At 47.4% G+C, this 24813-nt stretch overlaps 1 protein-coding gene across 2 annotated transcripts in view; it reads right to left on the bottom strand.

Moving 5' to 3' along the window:
- The window catches only part of LOC134406874 (C-Jun-amino-terminal kinase-interacting protein 4-like), a 33540-nt gene extending 8727 nt beyond the window's left edge, over positions 1-24813 (bottom strand). Inside the window, exons 1-18 of one of the 2 annotated variants that reach the window (XM_063138503.1) lie at positions 24039-24813; positions 20771-20891; positions 18113-18183; positions 17926-18029; positions 15310-15397; positions 15023-15131; positions 14111-14195; positions 13480-13586; positions 12773-12824; positions 12366-12518; positions 11284-11332; positions 10474-10604; positions 8476-8529; positions 7703-7876; positions 5862-5979; positions 3570-3653; positions 2953-3006; positions 1937-2099 (exon numbers count right to left, since the gene is read on the bottom strand). In XM_063138503.1, the coding sequence (XP_062994573.1) occupies positions 1937-2099; positions 2953-3006; positions 3570-3653; positions 5862-5979; positions 7703-7876; positions 8476-8529; positions 10474-10604; positions 11284-11332; positions 12366-12518; positions 12773-12824; positions 13480-13586; positions 14111-14195; positions 15023-15131; positions 15310-15397; positions 17926-18029; positions 18113-18183; positions 20771-20891; positions 24039-24338 (2017 nt within the window). In that variant the 5' untranslated portion in view covers positions 24339-24813. The remainder of the gene's footprint in view (positions 1-1936; positions 2100-2952; positions 3007-3569; positions 3654-5861; positions 5980-7702; positions 7877-8475; positions 8530-10473; positions 10605-11283; positions 11333-12365; positions 12519-12772; positions 12825-13479; positions 13587-14110; positions 14196-15022; positions 15132-15309; positions 15398-17925; positions 18030-18112; positions 18184-20770; positions 20892-24038) is intronic. The other variant, XM_063138504.1, reaches the window with a different exon arrangement.

Raw genomic sequence — 24813 nt, 5'->3', positions numbered from 1 at the left:
ATGTCCAGCCGGAATCTGGCTTCCTTTAACTTGAGCCCGTTATTCCGTGTCCTGCACTCTGGGAGGATCGAGAAGGGATCCTGGCCCTCCTCTGTGTGACAACCTTTCAAGTATTTGAAGAGTGCTATCATGTCTCCCCTCAATCTTCTCTTCTCCAGGCTAAACATGCCCAATTCTTTCAGTCTCTCTTCATAAGGAGCATTCCAGCTGCTCCTTATAAGAACTTTGCAACTTGAGTTGAGTTTGCTTTTCACCCCCCCCTCCTCCCTCCCAAGTCCCTTTTCCTTTGGTGTCATACTGTTTAGACTGTAAGGCCGAAGCCAGGGGCCGTCTTATTACTAATCTTTGTAATAAGCTGCTCATGGAGCGTTTTCTTTGGGCTGAAGAGTGGAGCAAAAATGGTTCAAATCAATGTGAGCGGGGAGGTAACAAGCCTATATTTGACAGCATATGTTGAGTTTTTAACTGACCCGGAATAGTTGTTTTAAATGGATATTGTATCTAATCTGTTTTTACGCTTTTAAATTTTGTATATCGGTTTTTAATGTTCAGTGTTTTCGTCTTTGTAAACAGCCCAGAGAGCTTCGGCTATGGGGTGGTATATAAATAATAATAATAATAATAATAATAATAAGAAGAAGAAGAAGAAGAAGAAGAAGAAGAAGAAGAAGAAGAAGAAGAAGAAGAAGAAGAAGAATGCTCTGCTCCCAAGTTATTGTTCTTCCCAAAGAACAAAGTCTGCATAGAATAAAGCCAGCACAAAAGGTGGGCCATTTCCACAAAGAGGAAATTTCTTCTTCAAACACTCTGGACTCTTCTCCAGCCATCAGTTATGTTGCTGTGCCTTATCTGTCGGCCTCGTTTGTGCAGACTTTGCTCCCCGGCCACAATGGAGCAGGCGCTTTGCATGTAGGGAAAGTCCAAGGGTCGATCTCCGTTCGAGGGATATCCCCCGTGGCATGCTGGGAAAGGCCTCTGCCTGAGACTTTGGACAGCAATTACCAATCAGAGCAGTCGACAGCGGAACCATTAGACCAACAGCCTGGTTTGGTAAAAGGCAGTTTCTTATCAGTCTGTCAGGAACATTAGTAAAATAATGCAAAGGCTTAAGGGGAAATGCTATAGAAAATACAATCGTTCAAAGCACTTTGCTGACATTACCTCAGTAATCTGTCGAACGACACGGTCAATTGGGATGGTACTATTAGCCCAATATTATTTATCTGAACATTCATAGCCGGGTTGGGGAAATGATGACCCTACAGATGTTGTTGGACTCTAACTTCCACCATCCCTGACCATTGGGCAGGGGCTGATGTGAGTTGTAATCCAATATTACCTGGAAGGCAACAGGTTCTCTACCCTGGTTTATAGACTGTTTTTCAAAGCTGACAAGAATGCCAATGTGATGTAGCGGCTAGGCCTTAAACTGGGGAGTGCTGGGTTCAAATCCACACTCCGTCATGAAGCTCATTGGGTGACTGTAAACCAGTCCCTGCCTCCCAACCCCAAACTACCTCACAGGGTCATTGTGAGGATAAACAGGGTTGGATGGGGAAGAACCGTACCTCCCTGAGCATCTTGGAAGAAGGGTGGAATACAATCATCCCAAAGTCCTCAAAGCAGTGAGGGATAAAAGACAAACAAAAGAGGAGATACATCACAATAATAAAAAAAATGTAGAGTGTGAGTACAATAAAAAGCATTAACTGCAGCAGCTGAGGACTGGGAAAACAATAGGTCAAGCAAGACTGATGTAGATCGTAAACAGACCGATCCATTCATGCAGCCCGTTGGTGTCGTGACAGCAGAACATCACAGCAAAGCAGCACAGTCCATCCCCCCACCCGCTCTCTAAGCCCACCTGCCCGATCCCACCTCTCAGAGCCCGACTCCCATCCCTCCCAAACGCCCCACAGTCCTTCCTCGCACTAACCAGGCACACACGCGATGGAGACGACATGAACTCCGGGTAACACAAAGTGCTCCAGGAGCTGGTTAGAGTTCTGGGCGTCAAAGAGAGTCACTTCGCTCGCAGAGTGGGTCCCTGCGGCTACCCACAGCTGGGAACTGCATGGGAAGCCCTGATGAGGTGTGCCCTAAAGGGGAGAGAAAAGAGATGGGGTCAGCAAGAGAACTGGGTTTTAAACTATACTCCTCTTACACCAGCCTTCCTCAACCTGGGGTGCTCCAAATGTGTTGGACTGCATCTCCCAGAATGCCCCAGCCAGCAGAGCTGGCTGGGGCATTCTGGGAGTTGTAGTCCAACACATCTGGAGCGCCCCAGGTTGAGGAAGGCTGTCTTACACCCTCCCCACTCAGTTTTTAAACTGCAACCTTAGTGCTTATTTTTACTGTTACCTCAGCTGTCAACACTCAGTCTTTCTAGGTAACCTGACCAGTAAAGTTATACAGAATGAAAAAGTGCTTGTTCTCCACCGCCCTCCCGCAACACCCCAACATTCAGGTTGACCCACGCGCGACAATGTGCAAAGGTAAACTCATTAAACATTTGTGTGGACTGGTAACCTCCTTATAAGGCCGGAGGAGAGAGGCTAAATTGAGTTTCCCAGCAGAAGCTCAAGCTGCAACTTCAGCTGGGTTTGCAAAATATAAATCTCTCTCTCCCCCCCACCCTCTCATATACACACACACACACACACACACACACACACAAATTAAAAAGCTCCTTTTCGGCAAGGCAGCATACCACAAAATATAAAATATAATAATACAACGAGGAGAAGCATCAAGTAAAACGGAAAAATAGCATCGGAGCAAAACAAAATACTGAGAAGAGCCAGAAAAAAAATCCTAAATGATTAGGTGTGCAAAACACTCCAAATGGAAGACCAATAAGTTGGGCCTTTCCTAATCTCCAAAAAAACGGAAAGCTAGACAGGCCTCCAGGGGAAGGAGCACTAAATTCTGGCCACAAAAATTAGTACTTACGGTCTCGGGTGTTTCTTGAGGCTGAGGTCCAACAGATGCTGCAGCACACCAGAGCTGTAAGGGAAGAGATACAAGTATGGCCTTGGGATCAGCCAAGCCCTTATATTCGGAGTTGCCTTTCATCCCGTCTCCCACCGGAAGCCGTTGGTACAGTAATTCCCAAACTGAGTCATCACTAGGGCCCACAAGTGTGGCACAAGAGAACTGCAAAGGTGCCACATCAATAAAATCCATGGTTTCCCAAAGCCCACCGTATCTACCCAGAAAGAGGCTGCCCAGAGTGCCTCTGTGTCATTCCCTGTTCTCCTTTGCCTCCTTCCACTCAGCCTTTACCAGGGCTGGCAATTCCACTGGCTCATTCAAATCACTGCCAATGCAAGACACACAGCAGAACTGCTGCCCTCCCAGGAGGCCGCCCGTTACCCCTCTGCATGAGTCACTGTTTCTGGGCTTGGGCAGTTTTACTCCTACACTTTCTAAAACGAAACCCTTTTGCCTGCAAATTATGGCACTGGGATTTTACCAGGTGTGCCTCTAAATTTAATTGGGGGGGGGAGGGAGGGAGAGAAAAAACATCCTCCAGCTAATCAACGTTTGGAGACGCATTGCTATACTACCTTGGTACTGGGATCTTTCTGGTCCAGCATCCGCAGCTGCACAAGCACAGGCACGTCAGCGCCCCCTGAAGGCGGGTCATGGCCCTGCGATAGAATGAGCAGCAATTTTTTTTCTTTCTTTTTATTGTGAATATCAACAAACAGAACAGAAAATACATCGTGAAAACGACAACACACACACCATACGTTGTATATATAGAATTATCATCATTTCCATCATATGTACCATTCCCCCCCCCCAAAAGGGAGTTATACAAAGGTTTAAAGAAAAGCAGACCAGATATCCACATATTTATCCACTTGTAAGTTGCATCTATATAAGACTTGTTCAAAAGTTGATAATGTTATTAGGTCCTCGCCTCGATCCATTGCATTATGGGAGGTGTGAATTTGTATTTCCTATTTATTTATTTATTACATTTATATACCGCCCCACCACTGAAGCTCTCTGGGCGGTTCACAAAAGTTTAAAACAGTAAACATTAAAAAGTATACAAAATTTAAAAACATCATAATGGTTATAATGTGATAAAATAAGTCTTTTGGCTGTCATAAGGGCTCTGAATTTCCGCAATTTTTAACATGCGGAAACTCACCTGGGAGGGTTGCCAGTTCCTAACTAGGAATGGATCCCTTTTTATTTATTACATGTATAGCCCATCTTTCTGACAAAAACGGCGCTCAAGGTGGCTAGCAATAATAAAACACAAATAAAAGGAGAATTTTGATTAGAACATAAAAACAAATCAAGAACACAATTTAGAACACAGTAATAAAAGTACATTGATGGTGCTATATAAATAATAATAATAATAATAATAATAATAATAATAATAATAATAATAGCAATAAGCAACCTGCCAATCAGTTAAAACCATGTCCAGAAACACCCCAGCTTACATGCCAATGGCCTACCTGAAGAAAAAACTTAGTTGCCCATTGGCTAAAGGACAACAGAGAGGTGACCAACCTAGCCTCCCCCAGCAGGGTGTTTAACAGCGTGGGAGCAGACACCAGGAGGCCACTTTCTTGCGTCTCCACCAAACGCGCTTTCCGTGGCAGTGGGAACAAGAAAAGGGCCTCCCATGAAGGTCTTAAAACTAGGGCAGCTCATATGGGAGAAGGACCACTGAAGCTGTACCTGCCCGGACCTTAAGATTATCCACAGGGGTCCTTCTCTGTGAGCCCCTGCCAAAGGAAGTGAGGCAGGTGGCTACTAGGAGAAGGGCTTTCTCCGCTGTGGCACCCCGGCTGTGGAATGAGCTCCCCAGAGAGGTCCGCCTGGCGCCTACACTGTACTCCTTTCATCGCCAGCTGAAGACCTTTTTATTCTCTCAGTATTTTAACACTTAATTTTAACTTAAATTTAAATTTTACTGTTCTAATTCTGTATTTTAACCTTATATCAATTTCTTCTGCATGGTTTTATCCTGGTTGTGCTTTTTATACTGTATTTTGTATTTGTGTTTTTAGACTGTTGGTTGTTTTATTATGGTTTTAATTTTTGTGAATCGCCCAGAGAGCTTCGGCTATTGGGCGGTATAAAAATGTAATAAATAAAATAAATAAATAAATAAAGCTGGGTGAGGAAGAAGAGGCGAGGCTCTGTCAACAGGAAAACTGGCTTTAATGTAGTAGTTTTTTTTTAAAAAAAAAAGTCTTTCTTGACAATGTATCATAGCTGTGCTCAACGTTTCGGATTACTGAGAATCCTTCTTCAGGAGCTGTAACCCCAAATGTTTGTCAAGTATTCTTTTGGCGTTCTCTTGTACGAGGCAATGGCTTCTCTAGAGAACGCCAAAAGAGTATTTGACAAACGTTTTGTGTTACAGCTCCTGAAGGATTCTCAGTAATCCAAAACGTTGAGCACAGCTATGATACATTGTCAAGAAAACCTTTTTTTTTAAAAAAAAACTACATTAAAGCCAGTTTTACTGTTGACACTAGCACTTGCCTCTTCTTCCTCGCCCAGCTCATATGGGAGAAGGTATTTTTCAAGTAGCCAGGGGTAGAGGAAGACAAATGCAGCTGGTCTAAAACACCCCCGTTTGACTCATAAGGTTAAATTTACGTGGCCCAATTTCCTACATGGTTATCACCAGTTCATCATCAGTTGAGGGGAAATTGCCTGTACACTGTCAGGCGTGATAAAACGCACCCACGGGACACCGTACCTGCATTTGAACCCCATGTTGAAAAATCGGTTCATGAGGACTAGCCCCTTGGCGTGGAATTTATGTCGGCAGGAAAGCTAGATGCAGGGGACCGTGGCGTGCATGCAAGATTGCTCACCTGGAGCGCCGGGGGCTGGCTCCACCCATGGATCTGCGCCCGGCCATGCTCCTGCCAGATGTGCGAGCGAATCTCGCGGTACAGTTCTCGGCGCTTCTGCTGTGGGGAGGTGTCAGCCCTGCAGGGATACAGGACAGGCAGTAGGAGGAAGCAGGCAGCCTTGAATGAAAACCCTGCATGTATTTATGAGAGGTAAACGGCACAGCTTTCTGTGGGATTAACCCTGATGGGACTGTGTGCAATTGCTGCTCAAAGCAGACTTCTGCTCAAGACCTTGGGAGAGCTGCTGCCAGTCAGTGCTGGTCTAGAATCAACGGGAGGGTGAGTGGCACGAAGGGGAACCTCTTGGTTATCTTCATTCACGGACTGGAGACCACAAGGGGCATCCCCCAGGGGAACAGCAGCTTGTCCGGTGCTTGCACGAGCTCCTGTAAGCACCACAGCATGCAGCCAGCTTCGTTCCCAGCAGGGAACGAGAATGGGAATCGAAGCGCTGGACAAATGTGCAGCTGCTGCTTCCCCGATGGAATCTCCTTGTTATCTCCAATCACACATCAGAGATAACAGGGGAGTTTTATCCCCACTTTTCTTCAAAGACCCAGAAGCCTCCAGGGCAGGCCCCAGGGAAGAGGGAGGGGCTGAGAGGCAGCAGGCAGAGAGGGCATCCCCCTTGTCCCCCGGGAGCAGCGAAGTCCAAGCCCCACCTCCTCTCCTCCCTGCTGTTAATTTGACTCTCAGATCAGAGAGAGCAGTGGGATGACCTTCCAATGGGTTTCCTGCTGGGGGTGGGGCTTGAAGCCTTATCCCCGCCCCCAGGGGGAACCCAAGAGGCTGTGTGGGCCGGATTGGGGAGACCCAGACCAGAGGTTCTGCACGCCTGGTCTAACTGGACCAGCGGTCTGACCAGTGGGGGCTGGTGGCTCCAATGTCAGTGGGGCAGTGAATCCACTCCAGGTTTCAGTCAGAACTCTAAAGGAGCCACAAGCCTTCACTGGGACTGACTCATGATCAAGGGACTGGAGCATCTCCCCTATGAGGAAAGGTCACAACAGCTGGGATTGTTCCGCTTGGAAAAAAGGAGGCTAAGGGGAGACATGATAGAGGTGTACAAAATTATGCATGAGATGGAGAATGTGGATAGGGAGACATTTTTCTCCCTCCCTCAAAATACCAGAACCTGGGGGTCATCCCATGAAGACAATTGGTGGGAGATCCAGGACAGATAAAAGGAAGGACTCCTTCACACAGCGCATAGTTAAACTGTGGAATTCGCTACCACAAGATGTTGTGATGGCCACCAATTTGGATGGCTTTAAAAGGGGGTTGGATATATTCCTGGAGGAGAAGGCGATCCATGGCTACTAGCCCTGATGGTTATGTGCTGTCTCCAGTATTTGAGGCAGTAAGCCTGTGTGCACCAGTTGCTGGGGAACATGGATGGGAGGGTGCTGTTGCACCATGTCCTGCTTTGTTGGTCCCTGGCCGATGGCTGGTTGGCCACTGTGTGAACAGAGTGCTGGACTAGATGGACCCTCGGTCTGATCCAGCAGGGCTCTTCTTATAATCTTACCAGTGGTAGAGAGTACATATTCTGCATGCTGAAGGCCCCAGGGTCATTCCCTGGCATCTCCAATTAGAGAAGGATCTCTGATAAAGGTCTCTAGGCTAGACCCTGGAGGGCTGCTGCCAATCTGTCCACTGGAGAAGAACCAATTGCCCAACATGGCACAAGGCAGCAGCGTCACACTCATTAGAAGCGCTGGGATTGGGCATCGTGAGGTCAGCTGATTGGCTCTCCTGCTTGTCCGTCTCTTCCTGCAAGGTGTCGCTGCACAACTTACTCAGTGCCGGGCGAGGTGGCTCGTGGGATGTATCTCAACGCAGGTGACAACTGCCCCCCTCCGTTCCGTCCCAATTCGCTGTGGCTGCTGGGGCTAGACCGGGCCCTCCCTGGCGGCAGCGGAGAGGCAGGGGATCTCTCTGGAGAATCGGAGGGGCTGAATAAGCGGTCAAAGCTGCAGGGGAGGAAAACCAATGTGGTTAACTAGGGGGGAAGGAAAGGGAGCATTTTTAGCGCCCTGTTCTAAAAAAGAAAGTAATCAAAATTTGATAGCAAAGAAGCAATAGGTGATCTGTTTGCAGAGATGTGATCTCCTTTCTAGTCCAGGGCTAATAACAATGAATGGCAATGAAGACTCCCCAACCTCGCCCCACACAACTAGAAATCTTAGCCCTGCTATTTGCTTCTGAGATTTCACTAGGCCAGCCTTCTCCAACCTGGTGCCCTCCAGATGTGTTGGACTATAACTCCCATCATTCCCAGCCAGCATGGACATCTGGCCATGTTGGCTGGGAATGATGGGGGTTGTAATCCAACACATCTAAAGGGCAATAGGTTGGGGAAGGCAGCACTAGGCATTGCTCTCACACATACTTTCAAGCCAAGCTTTGCACTCAGCAGGCCTAGAAACTTGCTTTTTTGAAAAAAAGATGAGATTCTCAGAACGCTGCATGCTGGACCCAGTACTAAATTCCACATGTGCACATTGTAACAGCAGAATCATGCAGTGCACGTAGCTGTAGCTACGGGGGTCGATCTTAAGACAGCACCTACATTTTCCAAAAAGATGATTTTTTCATCTGAACAGCCTGTTCCTCCCGTGAAGCCCTGAAAAGAGATAAACAATTGTTTAGGCTACCGTACAGTGAATTCTCTTCTCCCTCTTCTAGTTTTAGAGGTTCATCAGACGAGCTACTGCCCACTTACAGATGTGCGCGTGTCCGATGACATCCGCCTCCCGCTCCTTTTTCCGTTGTGAAATAGACCCCGCTTTTTAAAAAAAAACGGAACGTGACGCAATCTCCTGCTGTGTGCAGGAGAAGCAGCGCGATCAAAACGGCCCACTGAATGGCCCATGTGCACGTTGTTTATTTCCTCTTTCGAAAGAGGAAGTAATGAGGGACAGAAGCGGGGGCAGAGAAGCGACAGTAAGGAAACACGATTTCCCCCCATGTGATGACACTCTTAGGGGCTACTAATCCTCAAGGCTAGAAGAGAGGAAACAGACAACCAAAACCATGTGTGCGGGTGGATTTCTTCCAGCCTCTGTTAAAAGCCTCTCTTGCAGCGGTTACAAACATGCGCTTTGAGCCAGTAATCATACGTTGAAATCTCATCTCACCCACCAAATCTCCAAGGTAAGCTTAGGAAAACTTTCTCTCCCAGCCCTCCCCAAATCAGTACTTTATGGAGAAAATAAATATTAGCTAGGCAATCACGAAGTGATTTCCCAGAGTAACTCTTCTGGAATGGTATGAGCAAGAAGCCTGCAGCTTGGTGCCATTAGTAACATTAACAAGTTTCAGGCTGTTGAGTTAGAACTGAACCTCTTGATGAATACGATCTCCAGGGGCTTTAATCAGGATAAAGGATTAAAACAATTATAATCATGCTAGAGAATTGACCTGCCCAGTGCCATGATGTTGCTCCATTACCAGCAACATCCGTGCTGTGGATGGCCAGTGTTAATACCCCGATTGCCACTGTCAGTACTTTCTGCACTGAATTATTCTGCACTGTTTCTAACCTTTCCCCTTCTACCCACACCCCATGCAACTCAGTTATACCTGTAACTCAGGATAACTCCTCCTGCATCTGATGAAGTGGACTGCAGACCACAAAAGCTCATGACGTAATTAACGTGGGAGTTTTTAAGGTGGCACAAGACTCTATTGGTTCTGCTGCAACAGAATACAACAGCTACCCCTCCAGAGTTCGTAACTCCCCGGTCCGGAATACAAACACTAGTGACTCGTAATTCTCACCTCCAACCTGATGTGAGCATGAAGACCGGCTGAGAACACCTTGTTTCCTCTTGCTCTCAATTTCTTGGCTGTAGCTGCTGCACTTGCAGCAGAGAGGGATGTAGTGGAAGCTGGTGACTCCAAAGTGAGTGGGGCTGTGAATCTACTCCGGGTTTCAGTCAGAACCAGTCAGAGCTCTAAAGGAGCCATCCAAGGCACTTTGGGTGGCTCCTTTAGAGTTCTCGCTGGTCCTGACTGAAACCCGGAGTGGATTCACAGCCCCAATGACTTTGGAGCCACCAGCCTCTGCTGGAGAGAAGCCTCTCTCTTCCTCTCTCACCCTCCCTCCCTCCCAGTCACTTGGCATGCCACTGCTCCTGCATTACAGGCACCAGAAAGAGAGAGACGTCCAGGCAATGAGGTTTGGGAGAGGGATTTGGCCAACCATCACACACCCAATGCCTGGGCCATGGGCAGGTTCCACAAAGGCTCATACTTTCTCTCAGAAATAACCAAGCTATACTCCTGCTCAGTTTGCCAAGTCCAATTACAAATCAAGCAGGGCTGGTTCCACAAAGTGGGCCATGGGCAGGTTCCACAAAGGCTCATACTTTCTCTCAGAAATAACCAAGCTATACTCCGGGTCAGTTTGCCAAGTCCAATTACAAATCAAGCAGGGCTGGTTTTTCCCCTCGCTAAAGGCCACGTGTGAGGGCATAGGCCATAGAGCAAGAGGGCAGGGAGCAGCCATTGGCCTGCCACCTCCGGGAACCTAGCGCAGGGCCCCGGCAAACTCAACGCCACTAACCTTAGCAGCTCAGTGCGTCGAACGGCTTCCTGCAGCTCCATTAACCTCTCCTTATAAAGGTTGCGCTCCATCACTACACGGGCCATCTCAGCCCTTGTGAACCGCTGAGGCCGGGATGAGCCTCCTTCAGCCTGTGGAGGAAGAGAGCGATCCTGCCTCAACAGCGCACAAACACAATTTCTCTCGAGAAAGAGCCCAGACTCCAGACTCTCACCCTTACCTTGACAGAGGCCTGTAAACCAGGGCTGCTGAACCAGGGCCTCATGGACCAAACCTGCCCTGCCCGGGGTCTCCCAGATGGCCGCGACCCCTTCCCCTGTTCCTACCTTTGCCATGACCACTGTTTCCCTAGCTTTTGCACATTTTCTCCCCGTTTAGACACTGAAATGCCTATCCTTAGGCTTAGTTATTGGCGGGTAGCAGCTTTAAGCTAAAATATGCTTAAAATATGGGAGGGGCTGTGGCTCAGTGGTAGAGCATCTGCTTTGCATGCAGAAGGTTCCAGGTTTGAGCCCCAGGATCTCCAGGGAGGGCAGGAAAACTTCCTGCCTGAAACCCTGGGTAGCTGCTGCCAGTCAGTGTCAACAATACTGGGTTTGATGGGCCAATGATCCGATTCAGTATAAAGCCGCTTCCTAGGTTCCTATGCTGGTATTTGTGCCCCACCCCTTTTACTTTGGAATTCGGGCCTCAGGCTGAAAGAGTTAAACACCTCCGCAATAAACTCTCCCCCCCACACACATCTGCCTTCCAGAAAACCCAATGTCCCTGCCAGTCACTACAAGACCCAGCAGAGGGTGCTCTGGTTACCTCCCCGTCTTCACTGGAACGTCTCGTTTCCTCAAACTCCTGCCGGATCCTGGAATAAGAAGGACGAATAGCTGAAGGACGTGCTCCCATATTTAAAATAATAAAAGTATCTTAATTATAGGCTGATGTCTCAGGGAGGGTGGCTCCCACGTCACGTGAATCATCAGTCTCATGACCAGCTCAATGTGTACACAGTGGAAGAGGGATTTTTAAACTAGTGACATAAACAATACTTAGAAGCAGCACGTAATGCCGCAAAAGCACACAATGGTTTATTAAGTCATTCAGAGTAAAGTCCCAACACCTTGTGAGATAGCTGCTCTTCTTAAGAGAAATAGGCAAGTGAAGAAAGCTATGGAGTAATACGAAGCGTTGGGGGGGGGGGGACATATTCATAGACTCTATGGATGATGATGATGATGATGATGATTTTAAAAATCCATACTTCTACTATTGTAACAGCAGCTTAAGTTGCAATTCTATGCATGTTTAGACAGAAAAGAATCGGTCCCCAGTACAATGGAGTTTGTAAAGTTTTTTCCTATCTAAACATGCATAGGTTTCCACCCTTACAGTATTAAGAATAAAGGCAGAACAATATAAGCCTAAAAATACAAACACCACAGATGGTTAAAATGTAAAATACAACCGGTGTGAAGAAAACATGACCTCAGCCTTCTGCTTTGGCTATCTAAATGATGCTTCTAGTTAGAGACAGGAAGGGTGGTGTAGTGATTGGAGCACCGGAGTTTGTTTGGGCTGACCCAGGTTCAAATCTCCACTCAGCTTATTGAGTGACTCTCCCTCACAGTCTCCTTCTCCCGAACCTACCTCACAGGGTTGGCGTGAGGATAAAGGAATTGTGTAGACTGCCTTGAATTACTGGATAAAAATGAAATAAAATTATTACCCTTCCTTGAAGAGCGGCTAACTCAAAACACATTGGAGGCCTTTGGAAGGTTGTTTGCTTTATACTACTACTACTCTGAGGGGCAGCGCTTCCTTTGCTTTACCAGACATAGACACAGAGGCATGATCAAGGCCACTGTATAATGGCAGAGGAAGCGGTTTTTAGGCCTTACCGGATAAGCTCCAACTCCGCCTCCTTCAGCTGGGCTTGGCAGCGGCTAAGGGCCGCCAACGTTCCCTCACGGTCCATCCGAAGCGATTCGCGTTCTTCGCCGAGCTCCTCCACACGGGCGATGAGATGGCGGCGGGCGGTATCCAGAGCGATCCTGGAGGTGGGATGACAAGGGTCACGAAGACTTGAAACCCAGGACAGGCTGCGCACAGCCCAAGAGGATGTAGGGGATCTGGCCCAACTGAGACACAGGCCTGTCGGCCGTATTAAGCAGGGCCGGGCCGGATTCAGGTTTTGTTAGCTGCCTCCCAAGCAAGGTTCTCCCGACAAAGGCATACGAGGGCCTTTCCTTCCAGAGAGCTCCACCTCTTGTCACTTTAGGCCAAGAACGGAGGGGTTCGTTCTTACCGTTCCTCTTGGAGCCGAGAGTTTTCTGCCACCAGGATTTCTAAGCCATCGCCTGCAAAGACGGTCACACATGAACATCACTGAACTGCTAAGGCACACGTTTGAAACCCAATTCCCCACAGGTTGCGGTTTGCACATAATGCTAACCCATGGTCAGTTGCTCTATCCAGAACTTCTTTGGCAGGATTGAACAAACTATGGTTTGTTGCCTCAATCCCTGGTTTGTTTGTTTCCTTTCACCTTCACCCGTTCCCTCCATTTCCCAAATGCATTTGTGGCACATACAGGCATGCAGAGCAGCTGGGTTGTTGTTGTTGTTTTACCACTCTTGCCTGCTTCCTATGTAGTCTGACAAACAACTCATGAACTATTCACAGTTCTGGGTTCACATGTAACAACAACCCATGATTTAAGCAACCCAGAATGCACAAGCCAACAACAACCATGGATTCTTTTTCTAGCTTATTTGTGGTTAATAAAGTCTGGTTTACTAGCGTGGCCGTGTTCCCATATCACAACAATGGAGATTTCAACGACCCATATCATGGGTTAATGTTATGTGTGAACTGGAGACTCAGGTTGTCTGGGAGTGACACCCACCAGATAAAAATGCAGAGGAGGGAGGACTCCTGGGTTCTACAGGAGGAAAATAGGCCCCAGCAGGGAAAAAATAATGTAGAAGAGGGAGAAAACAGTGTTCCACTTACCCTGCAAATCGGCACCGTCGTCCATATCACTGAGGAGTTCAGGGCTGAGGCCCGAGACCTCGGCGAAAAGGGAGACCGTGTTGCGCTCGAGGGTGGTACTCAGGGGGCTGAGAGACAGACAGACAGACAAATAGACAGACAGAGTACCCACCCGCCCCTGTCCTGGCAACAACACACACCCACATCCGACACCACAGTGGACATAAACCAATGAAGAGGTATGAGGTTTTGTGGGTCTTCTGAGGAGAAAATGAATACAGAGGCCTCTCCCTCAAGTATCACCCTCATTCTCCATGGAAGAAAGAGAATCTGCCCATCTGGCCATCAAATCTGTGGTTTGTGTGTTCTTCCAAAGCAGCAAGAAGTAACTCTATTGACATGAGAACACCAGCAGGGTGAAGGGGATTGAAGAAACGCAGCAAGATAAGGGGGGTGGTATGTCATGCTGAGGTTGAGGGAGACCGGAAGGGAAAACCTAGCTCAGCCTTCCCAAACATAGTGGCCTCCAGACATGTTGGACTACAACTCCCAGAATCCTCCAGCCAGCCAATGCTTGAACATGGACCAATTGGGTTTTGCCAATATGTGCTTTTTGGCTGAGAGGCTTCCTAAGGGAAAATGTCCCTCTTACCTGCTTGCTTGCTGTGGGTCAGGTCCCAATTCTGGAGTGGAACTCAGGAGATCATCCAAGTCAAAGCCTGGCTGAGCAGGAGAGACTGAAGTGGGAAAGCACAATGCATTTATTGCTTTTATAAGATAGGTGAAATTTATTCATCTCTCTATAACTTCTTGCATATAATTCATAAAAACAATACACATGTTGCTCCTTTTGTGCAGGGAGCAGTCTGGAATTTTAGTGGCAGTGTTTGAATATGAAAATTCATATTCAAACACTGGGTGGGGAGAGGCAAAGATGGAGAGAACCGCCCAGTTCTCTGGGTGTTGTAAATGTAATTAAATAAATAAATAATAAATAAATAAAATAAATAATAAATTCCAAAGAAAATGCAAAAGACGTAATAAAACTCTAGAACTGGCATTGCATTCACTCATTGGGGCTGCAATCCTGAGTGAGGCCTATTGAACTAGGTAGGACTTACTTCCAAGTAATCATGAATGACACACCAGAGAGAAATATTCTCACTCAGCCCTCTCCCTGCTGAGCTAGCTTTTTTGTCTGCAGAGAGTCACTTTTCGCAGAGAAGCATGCCAAAATGTGGTCCCCGCATATTATTCAGTGATTCAACCCATTCTACCGTGTCAGGACTCTACCATCTCATTTTGTTGCATGTGTTGTTTCGAACACCAACTAAAGAAGCTACCACCTGGACCTTCAAAGCACATGGTCAGACGCAGCATACTCATGGCATGTAGAAGGTCTGGGTTCAATTCCTGGCAGATCTGGTGGCAAATGCCTGCAAAGACCTCTATGTGAGACCTTAGCCAATTGGAGGGGAGAGTACTGGGTTGGGTGGGCCAATTGGCCGATTTGGTATTCAAGATAATGCAGTGCAGGAAAGAGGGGGGGGGGGGCTCTACATACCATCCTTTTCTGGTGGCCCCATTTCTTGTGCCAAGGGGAAATCATTCCTTCTTGGGTCTCTCTGGGGCATCTTCTCTGAATGAGGAACCTCTTGAATCTCTGCACATTCCTGAGGAGACATGGGATGAAAACATTTAGAAGGGAATTCCTCCCTGGCTCCCCTTCACACCTCTGCTTTCTCCACCCACCCACCTGGCCTTCTCACCCACCTTGGCTGCCACTCACCAAGAGTCAAGAAACAGTTCAGGGCTCAAGGCCACCATCTCCCAAAACCCCAAGCCACTCACCTGTGGGGGATGGGGCGACTCAGTTGGCCCAGGGTCAGAGGTGCTCGGCAGAAATTGTGGGGGCTTCCGGATTGGCGGGGGCTTCAACCTGCCCATGGGAGGGGGAGAAAAGGTTATTCAGATGGTGTCATTACTGCATCTTGTTCCTGAGCCGCCCATGTGTGTATGGCTTTATGCATACTACTACAGCCTTCCCCAACCTGGTGCCCTCCAGGTGTGTTGGCCTACTACTCCCATCACTTCCAGCCAGCATGGCCAATGGCCGTGAATTCTGGAAGCTGTGGTCCCAAACATCTGGAAGGCACCTGGTTTGGGAAGGCTGTTGCTTCGACCCATTCAGCACCTCTTTTCTCTCAGAGTTTTACACCCGCCTGCATTCCCTGCTCCACTCCACACTAAAGCCCTCAGTGTGGCTGACAAATCCATTTAAAACAAACTCACATTATGATGCATACAAAATAGAAGAAAGAGCAGTACTACCATATGGTGTAAAAAAAAAAAAAGTCAGAGAGAGAGAGTTAATTTGTCTTGTTACAGACATGAGAGAACAGGACAGCTGTCGTTTGACATCTTTTTTTTTTAAAAAAAAAAAAAAACCTAATAAAGCAGGAGCCAGACAGATTATTTATTTATTTATTTATTTATTTAAGTATTTTTATGCCGCCATTCAGCCAAAAAAGGCTCTCACGGCGGCTTACAAAAGTATTTCTTGGAGGGCAGTGGAAATTGTCACCACCAAGAAGGCCTCTCTTTGCTCGATACTCGCCTGACCTCTGAAAGCAATCTGAGACGGGCCTCACTTTCTTCCCCCCTGGCCTCACGTTGCACCTCATCTCTGCCAAGTCTGCTGTGGAGCACTACCCTCCCCAGCATTGAGGCTGGGTAGATTTCAACCCCAGCTATCTATTTTGTCACTGGCCTGATTTATTCATTCATTCATTCCATTTATTACATTGATATCCCACCTTTTTGCCTCAAGGAACCCAAGGCGGCATACATAATCCTCCTCTACTCCATTTTTATCCTCACAACAACAACCCTGTGAGGTGGGTTGGACTGAGAGTATGTGACTGGCCCAAAGTCACCCAGTGAGCTTCCATGGCCGAGAGGGGATTAGAACCCGGATCTCCCAACTCCCAAGCCAACACTCTCTTGCCACTACACCACACCGACTCTCAAGATTATAGATTATAGGCCTATATGACAGGACCTGTCTCCCTTTTTTATTGGTATGAGCCACTTTGGGAGAGAATAACTGTCTGAAAAGTGGGATAAAATCCCAGTAAATCAGGCATGGGCACCTTCAGGAGGTCCACAAATCAGTTTCCCCCTGAAATCTCCTCCCTGCCCCATACACAGATTTTAAAAAAATAAAAACTAGAAATGCGTCCACAGTGGCTACAGAGTGTCAAAAGGGTCAAAATTAGCTTGTTTGCAAGTGAGCTTTTACCCTTTTGGCACCCTGTAGCCACTATGGACGCCATTTCCCCTCCTCCTGCAAACATCCTTTAAACTGGATTTGTGGGATGGGAAGTGGAAGCAGGGCCTGCAGTAATACATAAATATGCAGCCCTTGGGAGTTGCCTAGCAACCACAGGGCAGAGTCCCATCCACCTCTGCAGTACCCTTGATGTGGAAAGGTGGGAGGCCCTACGGTTGCTAGGAAACTGCAACAGTGTTCTTCCCCTTCCCCCTGGAATGGGTGAAAACAGTCTGTGGTTGAACAGCTGCTGTGGGAGAGATAGAGGCCGGGACAGGCAGTCACACTCCATGTGATGTTTTACTGCATGTGGCTATGTTGTTAGGTGTAATATGAACGTTTTCAGAATTTAAAGAAGGTACTCGCTGTGTGTTTGTAGCAGAATGGGAAGTATGAAGCCATAGAGGGGGGAATGAGTGCTGGATGGAAGGAGAGTGCTGATTGGATGTTTGTGTGGAGCGTCTGGATTGGTGTGAGAGAATGGGAGGAGTCCGGAGGACTGTGTGATATATATGCTGCTGAGATGCGATGAGATGAGAATGAGATGAATATGTAGAGAGAGAGATTAGGAATAGAGATAGGAAGGGTTTGCGGGCTTGTTGTTTTGGTAGATTAGTGTGTGCGAAGGAGAATAGTGTAGTTTAGAAGGGGTAGAGTAGGTAGGAGAACCTTAAGTTATATTGTGAAACATTGAAGTGAAATTACCATCTAAAACCGTTAAGCATTGTACTTTGAAACCATACGCTTGTGAACTGAGAGAAACCATTAAGCTTTTGAACTTGCATTAACGTCTTGTTAATAAATTACATTCATTTACACCTGGTGTGGTCACTGGAGTACCTGGGGAAGGGTACAGGTTAATCTATGGTGGCAGCTGAAGGGAGAAGTTTGGAGCAAGGGTGCAGATCTGTATAGCTGTGGGGCCTAAGCAGAAGTAGGCACGCCACAGGGACAGCTTTAGCATCCCAAACTCTTGACGAAGGCACCTGAGCTGGGTCCTTTGGGTTTCAGAAAGAATAAGAGTGATCCAGAGTAAACCCAGTGTAGAGGTGGTTGTCACACTCCACCACCTTGGACACAAAATAGGCTCCTTATACGCGGTGCCCCCTCCTCCACTCTTCTCCCTCCACGCCCACCTTCCTCCTCCAAACCTTTTTGCCTCTGCAGATGTAGATCCAGTTTGCCCAGTACCAGCTGAAGTCGCCTTCTGCAATTTCAGTTCCTTGTAGCTTTGCACCATCTGGCGGGAACGGAGAATGAAGTGAGAATGTGGAGGGACGAGGTAGCGGGGGGAAGGAACAAGCTATTTCTGGCCCAAGGTACCTTGGTGTGGCTCTGGCTGAGAGTCGAGAGCTCCTTCAGCAGCGAAGATTTTTGCTCTTCCAGACTGGCGACTGTGAAGGGGGAGGAGGGAGGAGAGAAGGCATGGGGTTATTTTGATGTGTATATCTATGCCGTGAACTTAAACTAGTTTCAAACCATTTTAAAGGTGTTCCCACACATGGTGCTAAAATGTGCCTCTTGTATGCTATTTGGGCTGGCCTGTACAATCCCACATATTTAAGCAATGGTGGGTTGTGCTGGGTGCCAGCGGCCATTTTAAGTATTCAAACCCTAGGAGGAGGTTACCATGGTTTGTTGTGTCATCCAAACCTAGGCAGTAGGGGTTGTTTGTGGGTTAAACAACCCTCAAATGACCCAACAAACCATGTGTTGGACTGCAATTCAAAATGTCTGTTGGCATGAGTGCTACAACCCACGGTGACTTAAATTAATAAGCTATGGTGGGTTGTGGCGATTGTGCAAATCTTGGTTTTGTGTTGTGTGAGGTTAAAGTAGGCAATACTCTACTGAGTTACCAGGGAGTAAGTCCCATTGAACTCAGCAGGACTTACGTCTGAGACGACTTGTATAAGATTGCATTGCAAGAGTTCTCATTTTGTAGGAATACTAAGAATTTTGTTAGACATGCACTTTCCTAGGATATACAAAAAAAAAATTCGAGGAAGGAGAAATCTCTCTTTTAAAAAAATAGCTCTGCGCAATTGCAAAATAGGTTGGTGTATGCCTGGGATGATTTTTTTTTCTTTAAACAAAGTTAAATAGAACATTCTTTTTTTCATGAGGATAAGTGAATAGGTGGCCATGAGCATAATAAGGTTTAAAAAATGGAAAAGTTGGCGATGGGAGAAGTGGGTCAGTGGCTGGGATGGTAATAACAGATACTAAACATTTGTCTAGGGTCAGTGATAAAGCAGAGTTCTTGGCGGTCAGGGACGAAACACATCCAAGTTGACAAAATCAGCCCAGCCAGAACAGGACATAGACTTAGGTGTGGACTACAAAAGCTAACAGTCTTATCTGCTAGAATGAGGTCAAAATCCAGCATGACATAATTACAACTGAGACCCACTGAAGGGAAAGGAATGTGATGTGCAACCTGATCTATGCGTTTGCACTGAAGTAAGTCCTGCTCAGTTCCATAGCATTTAACTCCCTTATAAAGCGAGCATGTCATTTCAGGTTTAATCTACCATTCCCAGAGATTTCAACTGAACATGACCCACTTTTGCTGAAGTGAGCAAATGAGCCCCAATTCCATCCATATTTACTTGGAAGCAAGTCCTATTGTATGTTTAATGAGACTTATGCCCAGGTAAGTGCGTGTGTGGGTTTGCATCCCCCAAATCACAGAGACTAAGTGGGTGCTATCCTCTATCAAGAATGTATCTGCCATGCTCACTAGAGATGATGGGACTTGTAGTCCAATAAATCTGGAGGGTATCAGGTTAGGGAGGGCTAGTTGAATCCCTTTTGTAAACCATTTAGTTCTGCAGTGGCCATCACATCTGGTGGCAGCAAACTGCTTAATTTAATTGTGCATTATACGAAGTACTTTCTTTTGTTGATCCTATTTAATTATTAAAATATTTATAGACTGCCTTAAGGCCATAAGGCCCTCATCTGATACTCATCAATTCATTTGGAGGATTCCAAATTCTAGTTCATAGGAAAGGAAGAAGAATAAAAGAGAGAAGAAAAAAGAAATGAAAGAAAAAAGCACTTATCCCTATCCAGTTTCTCTCCACCTTGCATAATTCTATAAACACCATCATGTTCCCCTCTAGCCATTTGTTTTAGTAAATTAAGTAGCCTCAAACAGGTGTGTGTGTGTGTGTGTGTGTGTGTACATCTGGAATTCTGTAAACATCAACACACAAGCATAAATGTGACCAAGGATTATCCAAGTTTGCAAAGAGCTCAAAAGATGTATGCGGAAGAGGTTGTACCGCTTTTGGCAAACTAGACAGACTGGCCCAGTCAGTGCTGTGGAACAGGATTGGGCACGTCTACTAGTGGGATGGGCATGGGTGGGTAGCAAGACATCCTCCAAGCAGAAATTTGGGGAAAGAGACTCTAACAGGAGGTTCGCTACTTGAATTCATCCACTGCCAGACTTTGGCCTGGTTCACACAGAATGACAACTCAGAGTAAAAAAATAAAACCCAGCTTTATCACGAATGTGGCAGCATGCTGGCACATGCTACCTGATTGCTCCTGCTGCAAGTGGTAGTGGCTAAACAACCCAGAGACGCTGCATTCAATCCTTGGTTCCAACTTTGGCTTGTCTCTCCCCTACAAGCCATAATGCCCAGTTCACACCATCATGCTCGACAATCCAGGGGCGAAGAATCTCCAAGTTGTTTAGCTGCTCCCGCTGCAGCATGCACCAATATGCTCGCTCACTCATTCTCAACAAACCAGGGTTTTAAAACAAGCAAACCTGGGGTGTTGTGACATGTGAACTGGGCCTTTGACCAGCCTGGTAACTAGCATGGGCTGGCTGGGGAATGCTGGGAGTTGTACGACATTTTTCTCTCTGAACATGCATAGGATTGCACCCTAGAGATCATAACTTGCAATGGACTAAATGGCTGTGCAACAGTAATTTAAGACTGGGTGAATGAACCAGGCTCTCACCCTGATCGGCGTAGCTGCGTGCTTTCCCATCCAAGGCACGGCTCTGCCCCTCTAGCCGGCTCACGGCCGTCAGGTGCGCCTTGCGTTCCTGCTCCATCACGTCCTCCAGCTCCATGAACCTCTGCAGGAAGGGAACCCAAGAGTCCATGCAGCTGCTTTTACAGCCTCTCCCACCCAGTCCTAGCACTGCTGGGGCTTGCAGTCACACAGGTCTCTTGCATCGCTCCCCCATGGCTTCACCGCCCACCAAAGCAGCTCATACCCCCCTCTGGCCAGGTTTTGCAGTCTTGTCTTGCCCCACGCTGCGGCTGGGCAATCACTGTGACACCTCCATCCCACCCTAAAGACCGTTTTCCACATCAAGGAAGTCCTGGTTTTTGTTAGTGCTTTTTAGCTTAGCCAAATGAAAGCTAAGGAGGAAGGGAAACATGACCAGAGTTTATCAAAAGGTCCCCCTGTTCATTCTTCCTGTACAGCACAAAATCTCGGGGACGTCCCCTGAAACTGACAGGCACCAAGATTAAAACAAACCGAAAGAAGCGCTTCCTGATACCAAACATAATCAATCTGCAGAATCCCTTGCCACAGGATCTTGCAACAGCAATTAGCATAAATGACTGTTGACAAAAAAACGGTTTAGATGGAAACACAGAGGGTAGGGTCCATCTGTGCCTAGTGCCAGAGATACCCAATCCCAATTTCCGTATTCCTCCCGTTAACAGAGCATAAGAGCCATGCTGGATCAGAAAAAGAACACCTATCTAGTCCAGCGTTCTGTTCCCACAGTGGCCAACCAGGTGCCCCAATGGGAAGCCCACAAGCAGTGCTGGGCAGAGGGGGCCCCAGTGGGGCCAGTTGGCATGGGCCTATGATTTTGAGGGGGGCGACTCCGAGTCCCCCTGGGCAAAGTTGCTTGATTTTTCTGTTGTTGTTTATGAATTTGCCCAAAGAAAAGCATGTAAAGCATTTCTCAATGTGAAGAAGTGATGTCTTATATACATCTTGAATAAAAGTGCTTGCCATTACCTTTTTTATAAATCGTTTTAGTTCATATGTATTTAGAACTGATTAAAAAATACTTAATGAGCAGTTTGAAATGGGGCCTACATTTCCTATCTGGCCCGGGCCTATGACCAGCTTTGCCCGGCCCTGCCCACAAGTGAACATGAGTGCAACAGCACCCTCCTGTCCATGTTCCCCAGCAACAGGCATACATAGGTGTACCTAAACATACCGGAAGAAGCATGTTCATGTACACCTATGTATGCCTGTTGCTGGGGAACATGGACAGGAGGGTCACTGATAGCCTTCTCCTCCATGAATTTGTCTACGCCCCTTTTGAAGCCGTCCAGATTGGTGGCCATCGCTCCACCTAGCGAAAGCGATTCCACAGTTTGACGCCTTGCTTTTGTCAGTCCTGAATCTCCCACCAGTCAGCGTCATTGGATGACCCTGGGTTCTAATATTATGAGGGAGAAAAACATCTCCCTATCCACTTTCTCCGCCTCACGCATAATTTTATACCCCTCTTCCTCATGGGTGTCCCCCATGAGGAAAGGTTACAATGTTTGGGTCGTTTCAGCTTAGAAAAAAGGCAAGTAATGAGGGAGTTTCTTCAGCCCCTTGATCATTCTCCAGCTCTACAACAGACTTTTTGAGTAACAGTGACCAGAACTGGACACACTATTGCAAGTGTGGTCGCACCACAGATTTATAAAAAGGCAGTTATTGGCAGTTTTACGTTCAATTCATCTTATAATAATTTCCAACGTGGAATTTACCTTTTACCCCCACAGCAGCTGTGCGTTGGGTTGATGACCAAAACCTCAAGATCCCCTTCTTGATTAATCATGGCCAGCTCAGACCCCATCAGCGTATATGTAAATGTATGATTATTATTTTTGCCTCAGTATGCATCACTGGCATACACATTTGCCATTTTAATGCCCATTCCCTCCATTTGGAGAAATCCTTTTGGAAGACCCCTTTTTGTTTTAACCACCCTAAATCATTTGGTGTCACCAGCAAACCCGCCCACCTCACAGCTCAGCCCGAGCTCCAGACCACTCACAAACAAGTTAAAAAGCCTGAGTCCCAATTACAGACCCTCGGGGGGCCCTACTGTTTACACCTCTCCATTGCGGGAACTGGTTCTCTCTGCTTTCTGCGTCTTAACCAGTTACTGGATCTCTCTCCTTAAGCCACGACTGCTAATGTTTCTCGGGAATCCTTAGTGAGGAGATTTTTGTCAAAAGATGCAGGGAATTAACAGTTTGCAGAAGAGACTCTGTCATCCACCTTGGTTTACAACATTAACCTGGAATATTAATTTCTACTTCTGTTGCCAGGGTGTTTCATGGTGCCCCATAACACTAGAATCATAGAGTCATAGAATAGTAGAGTTGGAAGGGGCCTATAAGACCATCGAGTCCAACCCCCTGCTCAATGCAGGAATCCACCTTAAACCATCCTTGACAGATGGTTGTCCAGCTGCCTCTTGAAGGCCTCTAGTGTGGGAGAGTCCACGACCTCCCTAGGTAACTGGTTCTATTGTCATACTGCTCTAACAATCAGGAAGTTTTCCTGATGTCCAGCTGGAATCTGGCTTCCTGTAACTTGAGCCCATTATTCCGTGTCCTGCACTCTGGGATGAGTGTCTAGGACTTTATGAGAAAAGTGCCTGCACAGAAATGACACTGAGAGGATAGAACGTCCCTCTCATCTGCTGCACCTTGTCAGCAAAAGTCCTACCCACTACAAAGCGTTGGCCTAGGCAGCCAGGAGTTTTGACTAACAATAAGACGAGGTGCTAAGGCGGAGAGGGGAAGGCAGGTGATCACCTCATCCTCCAGTACTTTGTCCCAGATTGGCCTGCTAGGCAATTCTGGTTGTTGCCAGCCAGTGAGGGAAACCCTCCGGCCCAGCGACCATTGCCCTCTTCTGTCCTGTGCTGCACCTATTTCATTATTTATGTATTACATTTCTATCCCGTGTTTTCCTCCAAGGAGTCTTAGGCAGCGCACATGATCCTCCAATTTGTCCTCATAACACCCTTGTGAGGTAGGTTAGGCTGGGAGGCAGTGCCTGGCTCACAGTCACCCAGTGAGCTTCATGGCCGACTGGGAATTTGAACCTGGGTCTCCCAGTCCTAGTCCCAAACTCTAGCCCATCCACCGCACTGACTCCAGCTAGTACTCAGCTGAGAGTAAATCACTGTTGAAAAACTGTACAGAAATAGCAATATTGGATGAACCAAGGCGATACCCACCTCCTCGGCCCGCTTGCGTCCGGCTCGCTCCCGCTCATACTGTTCCAGCAGTCGCAGCCGGTCATCTCGCAACCGCTCCAAAGCCTGGTCCCGCTCCCGGACCTGCCCGCAAGCCCCTTGCAGAGACTCCAGGACAGAGACCAGTTGCGGCAGGAGCCCCGACACTGCTCCGGGCCCATGCGCCCCTACAAGCCGCTCCAGTTCCCCATACAACCCCCCAGCCATCACAGACACCAGCTCTTCATAAGGAGCTGGGTTCGGATCCCCATCGCCTCCAAATGTCTCCTCGAGGTCATCCATTGTATACTACTCTAACCACTGCACTCCCCAGCCTCCCACTACAGACACCCCAGGTTCCCTGGCTCCTTAACCCTCCTGCTGTAACCCACTGGAACTCACTTCTTTAAGCATGGACCTTCTTGCCCCACCTCCACTCTCTGTCCCAAGAACCCAGACACTGTCTTAACTAGTCCTGATCATCCCCTCCCTTGATCAGCCAGGAATCCAGATTCCTCCCGTTCCAGAACAAACCCCTGAGAATCCAGGATAGCTGTTCCCAACCTTGTCCACCCCTCTTGCTCTAACCATAGGGTCTCACTCCCTTCCTAGTTCCAGGAGCATTCACACTTAAGCAACCCCTTGTTATAATCACAGGTGCCACTTCTCCTTTCACCCTGTCCCATATACACAACTCCCTTCTCCGGGACTTTGGCTTCCACGCTCTGTGCTCTAACCACTAGGACTATGCACCATGGGAACCCAGAATTCCTAGCTC

This window comes from Elgaria multicarinata, chromosome 11 (genome assembly GCF_023053635.1).
Source record: "Elgaria multicarinata webbii isolate HBS135686 ecotype San Diego chromosome 11, rElgMul1.1.pri, whole genome shotgun sequence".
In the NCBI taxonomy this organism is placed as follows: domain Eukaryota; kingdom Metazoa; phylum Chordata; class Lepidosauria; order Squamata; family Anguidae; genus Elgaria; species Elgaria multicarinata.
This window is presented reverse-complemented; position numbering and strand designations above follow the sequence as displayed.